This window comes from Gavialis gangeticus, unplaced genomic scaffold, assembly GCF_001723915.1.
Source record: "Gavialis gangeticus isolate Ggan-Ray unplaced genomic scaffold, GavGan_comp1, whole genome shotgun sequence".
Classification (NCBI taxonomy): domain Eukaryota; kingdom Metazoa; phylum Chordata; order Crocodylia; family Gavialidae; genus Gavialis; species Gavialis gangeticus.
The window spans coordinates 43,203,657-43,212,240 of record NW_017729034.1 but is presented as its reverse complement, the minus strand read 5'-3'; the positions used below and the strand labels follow the sequence as shown (position 1 = coordinate 43,212,240).

The following is an 8,584-nucleotide window of genomic DNA, read 5'->3' as shown; positions in this document are numbered from 1 at the left end:
ACACACACACACACACACACACACACACACACACACACACACACACACACACACAGCATATGTGTATGTGTGTAAGTTTTTAATTCCATTCCACTGAGTACGACTGATACTAAAAATAGTTAAAGTTACCCCAGTAAAAACTATAAATACAACATATTAAATTTACAACTCTGGAATACATGAGATAGTCTTATTTGTCATTTTTGTTCTTTGTACCCTGAAAAACAGGAAGAGATCAGATGATTTAAAACAAGTCAGTTTTTCCACAGGGATCGAGTAAATCCAAATTTAGTGACTTCTGGCATTATTATAATCATAATCTTTAGTTTCAGTCTGCATGAGTCCATGTAAACAAAGACTTGCTTTTAAAAATACATTTAGAAATATCAAACTGGTATATAAAGAATACTTGAAACAGCTCCAAAAATGATATTAGATTTGAAGGCAATGTACTACAAATCTTTTTAATACATTCCACTACACTAATACAGTAATATTATTGTGAACTTGTATCGTTATGTTTATGGTATTGCAATAATTTTAATGAGAAGCAGCTGTGTGTGTACCATTAGCTACACAAAATATTTCAGTTTTAATAGTGGTACAAGTATTACATTTCTTACCTTGTCAATCATTTTACGTGCTTCCACTTCCTCCGAATTGGGATTTTCCAACTCAATAGTGTATGTTCCTTTGTCACTTTGGTCGTCATCATTATCCTTTTCAGTAGCAGCAGACACAGGTTGGCTTTTTAACTTTTTGTCCATCTCCTGGCTCTGTCCTGGCCTATGCCCAAGGCTTCCAGAGCTCCTTAACAATACAGTTTGTAAGATAGGTAATGCAGCAGAAGGCTCTTCAGATTTCTGCTTTAACAGTTTTGCATGAACACCATGTACTGTCCTGTGGTGTGAAGAGCTAGTCTGCAAAGGTGAAGAAACTGTTTTGTCTCCTGACGGTGGCTTCACTCTCTCAGCTCTTGCATGAGGTGTTGGAGAAGTCGTTTCGGGGCAGACACCTCCCACATTCTGAGAAAAGGAATAAGACCTTCTCTTTCGAGGATGGTCTTCATCAAAAAACTCAATCATAAAGGCAGTCTGACTTACAGTAGCTTGTTCTTGGTGCTTTTCTGCAGAGTGAACTTTCTGGTATGACGACTTCTGTTCTGCATGATGATGCCTTAAATGTTCTTCAAGTGTGGCCCGTTTACTGTAATGCCTGTGGGCACCAACATTTTCTGAATCACTTTGTGTCCCGTCGTCATGTTTATTTCCTGCAAACAAGACAAAGAAAAAGCACAGTAATACAAACATTAAACAAAATAGTACATGAGAAAAAGCTGGCAAATTAAAATGTAGGTGGAAATATTTGTTTGTTTGTGAGAGTCCAATAAATCTTCAGTAACAGGCTCTGCGAACTAATGCATTCAACTGCTACCAGTCAAACAATGAAGCCTTTTACAAGCTGAACAGTGACACAGATGCATTTAAATCACGTTTTTCACCAAAATTCTATTCTGTAACAATTTAATCAATGACTTACAGAATGGACAATATCATACCAGCTGTAGTTGAGCTTGGTCTCATTACTTCAACATATCTCCCCGTCAGATTACATTTATTTAAGCAGTCAGCTGATTACAAATGACTACTGAACCAGAAAAAGAAACCTGACCCTGAAAATGCTCCAGGGAGGATACAAGACAGCTATAGTTACACATCATTCACTGTTATTGGAATACCTGCTGGGAGCTACAGGTTTGGAACATTATTAATAGTGTTTTTTTAGAATAGATTTCCATCCAGTTAATTACCATAGTTTCCAGAAAGGGGGTAGGGGATATCTAGTTAGTATCAGCATTAATTCTTTATCATACTTTCACAGAAGTCCAATGAATTTTCCCACCAGTTACTAACAATGCTGTGGAGCCAGCAATGGACATATGGAATATCACTACTTACCCACCTCTGTAAAATGCTTGGCAAACCTTATCCATAGATTTCAAAGTATTTATTACATACAGTATATTTATAAGTGAAAAAACTATTACCATGAATGTTTAAAAAAATACTTATAAGAATATACATTACTTTAAACAGATTAAACTTATGACACAGCAGTCTTGTGTACACTGTAATCATTGCAACACCAACTTCCTATTCTCTCTCTGAACAGTTTGTTCTTGTTTAAGCCATGAATTGATTTTTAAATAAATACTGATTTGTGCAGGTGTCAACCCCAGCATGTAATAAAGGGTGTTGACAGACATGCACTGCCTACTTTAATTCATGGCGCTTTGCAGGAAGAACCATGAGTTACAGCAACCCCGCTAGACCCAAAAGACTTTTGCTGTTGGATTGAGGGAGCAGCAGGAAATCAAAGTCCAGTTCTCTTCCTAGCCCCACCCCCTCACAACTATGGTGCTGTCTTCTCCAATCCACCAACCCCACCCTGCAGCACAGCCTGGGCAAACCCCAGATACAGCTCCTCCCTCCCATTCTGAAGACAGGATCAGAGGTGGGGTTGGGCTGTATCAGCCCACTCCTGATCCTGGTGTGGGGTGACTGAACCTAACAAAAGCGCTCCACTTTTGAGCACCTTTATCTGAACCTTCACATAATGAGGGTTCAGACTGTCATGCAATTGGGCACTTTTAAAGAACCCTGCAGCCGTGCACTTCCATATGGGCACAGCTGTAGAGCACTTCAGGGGCCCAATCACATGACAAACCATCATTTTTGTCTGTGCCCAAAATAACTTTGTTCGTCCAAGTCTCCTTCTTTGCTGGGTCTTTTTGCATCTGTTATCTAGATTAGATGCTTTTCTGGTCAATGACTGTTTTAATAGGTCTCTTATCAAGCACCAAGCACTATTAGCATTAAACTGAATTATCACAGTATTAGTTATTAAAAAAAATGATATAGTAACTCAGGGATAGGTAACCTCTGGTATGCATGCCAAATTTCCACACAAAGGCATTTTGCTTGGCAGTATTGGCATGGGGAAGGGGCCAGGCTGCACTGCCACAAGGATCAGGCCGCTTGCAGCTCCCCTGCCATCCACCCCTGTTACACCAACATCTTACAGGTCAAGTTTGTGGGTGTTTTGGGTACTCTGCCCAAGAACAGTTGACCCCTGCAGTAACTAATAATTATCAGATTTATGTTTGAAAATCACCCATTTTGAATGTTACAAGGATTACAAAGTGTTCAAATTTATCAGAAACAGAAATACTAGGTAGATGAATGGTTCTCACGCTTTTTAGACTCAAGGCACCACTCAGTAGACTGAAGGCATGCCTCCATACCCTTTTGTGAATTGGGTGACACCCCTTTTCAGAAACTTAATTTATTACATTGCTTACATCCTTTCAGAGGACCCAAACAGTGGGGCAGGGGAACAGGGGCCAGGCAGGGAGGAACTTGAGCTTGCTCTTATCTGCTTAGCTCCTCATACCTTACTGCACCCTTCAAAGGTTCTTGTGGCACCATGGCTGAGAATCACTGGCCCCAAAAGCAATATAGAACAGTCATCCATGTGGCTGCATGGATAGCATTATGCTCTTTTAAAATTAAAAATTCATCACAACCTTGTTTCTCAAATTATTTAGCAAATTTCTCTTTGGAACACAGATAACTCTGTTGGGTGTTTGCACAAGGCTTAGGAAATTGGGAATCCTGGACCAGGACTACAGCTTCGTGGTGCTACCACTACCTTGCCATTGTTCACCAAAATTTTTAGAAACAAGAGTCAAGTTTTCAGAGTGGCTGTTGGGACATAAGACGAGAGGAAATTTAAGAGACAACCTATGATATGGAGCATACTTAAGAACAGAGTTTGTTATGTCAAAAGCATTTTCAGTTGACAAAAATGTAAAAATTATTCATTAGTTTCTGCTACCACAAAATGCCCCAAAGCCTTGTAAGCATATGCTTGTATAAGCAACAGTTCTGATTTTTCAGAGTAATGTGGCTTATGTTTTCAAGAATGTTTACAGTGTAATACAATCCAATGTCATGAATAGCAAAGAAGTCACTGTCACATCCACCAGAGACACTGTGGTAATAGTAACCCAGTCCCATTAACCCCTAGCATCGTGTTATAGATGTTTTCAAAGTTTGTGCTTTAAAGTTTAGTTTGGAAAAGATAGTCCTCAAAATCAAATTTCTGATCAATATGATTCTATCCCAATTGGCTGAACAGAATAATAAGTTTATGAAGCAAGATCAAGAAAAGAGGAACATCACAGTTTAGCAGGCAGAATATTAAAAAAGCAAGTAATTTGCAAAAATTAAAAAAAATACCAACAAGTTTTCTTTTCCAAAAGTCTGAATGGCATCACAATTTGCATAAGCAAATTGTAGGAGGTTTTTCCCCTTAAACTGTTTAACAGAACCTCAAATGGAAGTTTTAAAAAGCTATCATTGCCACCTATTTGTTTTCAACTGAAATATTGGATGCGATGCCTGCAATACACAAACATTTAAAATCAACAGGTATTTTGGTTGATAAAACTACTTTCGAGCACATGTAGCATGACATTTTGCAAAATGGAATTTCTTGAGGAGTTTTGTTTTGTTTTTTTAGGATACTGACAAAGTGGAATTGATCCTCCAAAATTAGCATTTTAAGTGAAGTAGCTACATGCGGAATATCATACACCTAATGCAAACTTTGTTTAGCTTTCATGAATGTGACCATAGCACAGAAGCCATTTATTGAATATTTGCTGGTGAAAGATCTGCAGAAGCGTATTTGAATTTATGAGTTTTGGTTCTCAAAAGCAAACAACTTTTTTCAAACAAGTAAACACTTAATAAGTGAACTGCATAAAAATGTAACTGAGATGCTTTTTTTTTCTTTTAAAGAAGAATCTTTTGGAACACACGATATTTTTATTGCACAAAAACTCAACAAAACTCCAGTTGGTATACTCACGGTGAAGTCATGTAATTGTTTTCTTTTTTAAGGATCAATCTTGCAATGAAATTAGCTAGCACATATCCCTGTGTACATGTGGAGTACTAATGACTTAATCTGGACTCTGCAAGGAACAGGGTCCACTTGCTGGATTTCAGTGAAGGATCAAGGCCTTCAGAAATAATCACAGCTGGAACTATTCACTTTACCTTTCAGTCTCTTCAAGTAAACTGGAACATCACTCTTAATACTTTTTGAATCTTCTTCTGTTGGTTCCCATATCATTCTAGGGGGGTTATTCTGTGCTAGCCAGTCAGCTACTTTGCTCTCAGCAGCCATCATCACTGTTTGAAGCGCAGGCAGGTCCTGACCACCAGATGACGACTTCTTCGGCTTATGTCGTTGATCTGAAGTGAATTTTGTCACATGATCTTTGATTGTTACTTTTCCGGGGGTGTTATCATCAAATTCAATGGTAAATGAAGCATGCCCAGCACCTGCTGCATGGGAGCTTTGTGTGTCTTTTGTTGGAATTTCATGGATAGCATTCTCCTCTATCTGTGAAGTTTGCTGGAATTCCTTTGTAGGGATTTCAAAGTAACTTGGCTCCCTACAGAAAGGATAAAGTTCTTCATTTGCAGATGCAGAATGCTCCTCAACTTGCTTGGTATCTGTGCTGCATCCTATTAAGAAAAATAAAAAATAGATTTCACAACACTTGGGAACTTCAAGGTCTTCAAGAAATTTCAGGATTCCTATAAGGGCACTTGAGTGATTCCTCAAAAAATAGCACTAATCTGTGCAAAAGACTGAACAACATAGTTCAGAAACTGTAAATTATTTCTATTACATGAAAAGTGTCCCTGAAAAGCGGACAGCCTTGACTGTAGGGCACTACGAAGTGGCAGAAAGCTCACTCCGATTTTGCCAAAGAAAATTTGCACTACCACAGATTTTTGAATGATGTAAAGAACAGACATTAGTAGCAACATGATAAACAGAATAAAAAATTGTAAGACCTAACACTTGGAAAAACTGTCACTATTCCAAACTACTTGGAAACCATCAAAAGGCTACTGACTATATTTATGGGTACCCTTAATTTACATGGACTTCATTTTCTATTAAGTATATTTTTGTTGAGCAAGATTGGAAAAAAAGAAACCAAACAATATTATGTAAACAAGAGTTCCTTTGTGAAAGTTTTAAAAGAGGACAAGAGTAGGCATTAAAATACAAATATTTTTATTTCGACAAAAGGTAAAACCAAGAACTGCTCTAAATCCGTTACCTGCCCCTATTTTGCATGTTAATCTAAACCGTAAAACAGAAAAAGCAGGCTTAAACAATAGCAACTTTATAAGCAACATGCTTTGGAATGGAGCAAAGAAAGCAGGAAGGATGAGGATGTGAGGTGGGAAATGAGTCCCACTACACATTCAGAATAAATATTAGGTTCAAGCTTCCAGGGTGCTGGTAACAAAAGCCATTCATATTTCTTCAGGAAAACTGGCTTTTATTTGCATTAGTTAAAGCCAAAGTATCTGGCTGAAGAATGCACAATAAGCAATAGATGTTTGTTTAGAAGTTAGTAGCAGCTGCATGCTAGATGAAACAGCAGAGACTCTGAACAGTTCTTACTCATTCTATGAGTCATACCAAGATTTGGAGGAAAAATAAAAAGTGTTTTAGGTTGCTTGGTAAAGATACCGAATACTCTCAATTTGTTCATCTGAAGGGAGCCAAATTTCATTCACCAAGATACTGAAAGTTTATACATGAAATCTGTTATCCAATAAAATAGTAGTGTAAATACATTTCTAACAGTCACAGGTGGGTGGCACGTAGTAAGGAAAAAAGTGCCTAGTTTTAAATGTTTCTGCTGTTCTTCAGGAAACATTTGCTTTTCTGTGAAGCACTGATTTATTCTCTGCACTGTACATCTTTAGAAAAAGATGATGAAAACCTAGAAAATAAGGCTATTTGAACCTGACAGTCTCAACTACTTTGAGAGTAGTACAACTGCTGGAAATATTCAAGAATGAATGATGTTAGGGTGGGATGACTGGATTAGTGTACATCCATCCTAGATCCTCACTTCTGGAATCTAACAGGATATAAAGAATTCTCAGTAAAAGGCACATAAATTGTTTTCAGTCACTAACAGTAGCCTCCTTCAGGAAATTAGTTATTGTGCCAAATTTAAAAATTGAAACTAGAACAGATTAGAAAGTACAAATATTCTGATATCAGATGACAGCACCACTTTTAATATAAACAAAATGCACAAAACCTGATTAAATACTTTCTACTTTAACTGAGTATCATAATCTAGTTTCAACCTAAATTATGACAAAATGGATTCCTCAAATCATTTAAGAAGAAATCATCATGAATTACTGAATAATAAAAGCATTTTTTACTACATAAGGACAAATTTTATAGAACATTTTTTTGCTCAGTTTACAAAAAAAATTTAAAAAGTAGCTAAAAATATTCTCTTTTTAAGTTGCAGTATTTACTGGTGTTGTAAAAGGTCAGGTTTACCAGGATTAAGTAGAACAAAAAACAGGAAATCCCAAATATATTACATTTCATGTTCCATTGTAGTATAAAGCAAAACATAGCACAGAAAAAAACAAAAATTCCATGTTGATCCTGATCCAGATCATCATGAAACATTAGGAAGAACATTATGTTATGTTAGCCCTCTTCACTTTAAAAGCACACAATGCCTGGAATACTTCATTGATAATAACTTCACTTATCTACTGTTAATCTGCAATGCCAGTTAAAATTTGCAGGTATTAATAGGAAGGAAGTTGTATAGAATAACCTTACCTTTGCCGTCCCAATATCAAAGTAATTTGCAGTGCCCGAGAAATTTGCATTTCGGTATAAAAGCTAAATCATACTGAAAGGCAACTCCATAAGCAAGCTGTTCTGCAACACTTACCAGAAATGTGGTTCATCATTCATAACTATGATATGAATTAAATAAAACCCATAAAAACTGGTCTGTGAATGGATCATAAATGATCAGTGTGGTAAATGAGTTGGGGATAAGACAGCCATAGATTTGTGCTGGGAGGAAAGGAAAAGGCAGAGGTGAAAGAAAATGGTTTCCAACTTTGAAACAGAGAAGAAAAGCAATTAGTATTTAGAGCTGCAGAAGAGATGCAATGAGGCTGACAGTTGAAGGAAGTTGAAGCTAACTCACTGGAAAGTGTATGCAGGAAGCCTGGAAAAGGGAACAAGGCTATCTTGGAAAGCAAGGAGTGAGGATCTGCACACAGTGGAGGAGGGCAGGAAAACTACGGTGGGGGGAGGCATAAGTCAGGAACCAAAAAGAGCACTGTAGTTGCTCCTAGCGATGTCTTGAACCCATGGGGGGAAGTAAAAAAACAAACCCCAAAAGAAAAACGTAGAAAAAGAGTTGGAAGAGATATGGTATGTGTGATCATGAAGAGAAGGAGGGGTGATCCATGAGATTCTTCATGAAAGAGTAGTGCATGTATTAAGAGGATATGAAGAATCCTGGCTAACATTAGTTAACTTAAATTGATTAAGGAAATTATTCAGCTAGTATGAATTCATGTCTCAAAAACAACAAAAAAGCGAGATTAACTTTGAATCATCATAAAGACCCAAAATTCCACTTGCTCTA

General features: G+C 37.2%; 1 protein-coding gene across 9 annotated transcripts in view; it reads right to left on the bottom strand.

The window, feature by feature from the left end:
* CEP170 (centrosomal protein 170) overlaps nt 1–8,584 on the bottom strand; it is a 177,881-nt gene that overhangs the window by 106,294 nt on the left and 63,003 nt on the right. For 8 of the 9 annotated variants that reach the window (XM_019526993.1, XM_019526996.1, XM_019526992.1 and 5 more), the window contains exons 8-9: nt 5,127–5,600; nt 624–1,270 (exon numbers count right to left, since the gene is read on the bottom strand). In XM_019526993.1, the coding sequence (XP_019382538.1) occupies nt 624–1,270; nt 5,127–5,600 (1,121 nt within the window). The remainder of the gene's footprint in view (nt 1–623; nt 1,271–5,126; nt 5,601–8,584) is intronic. The other variant, XM_019527000.1, reaches the window with a different exon arrangement.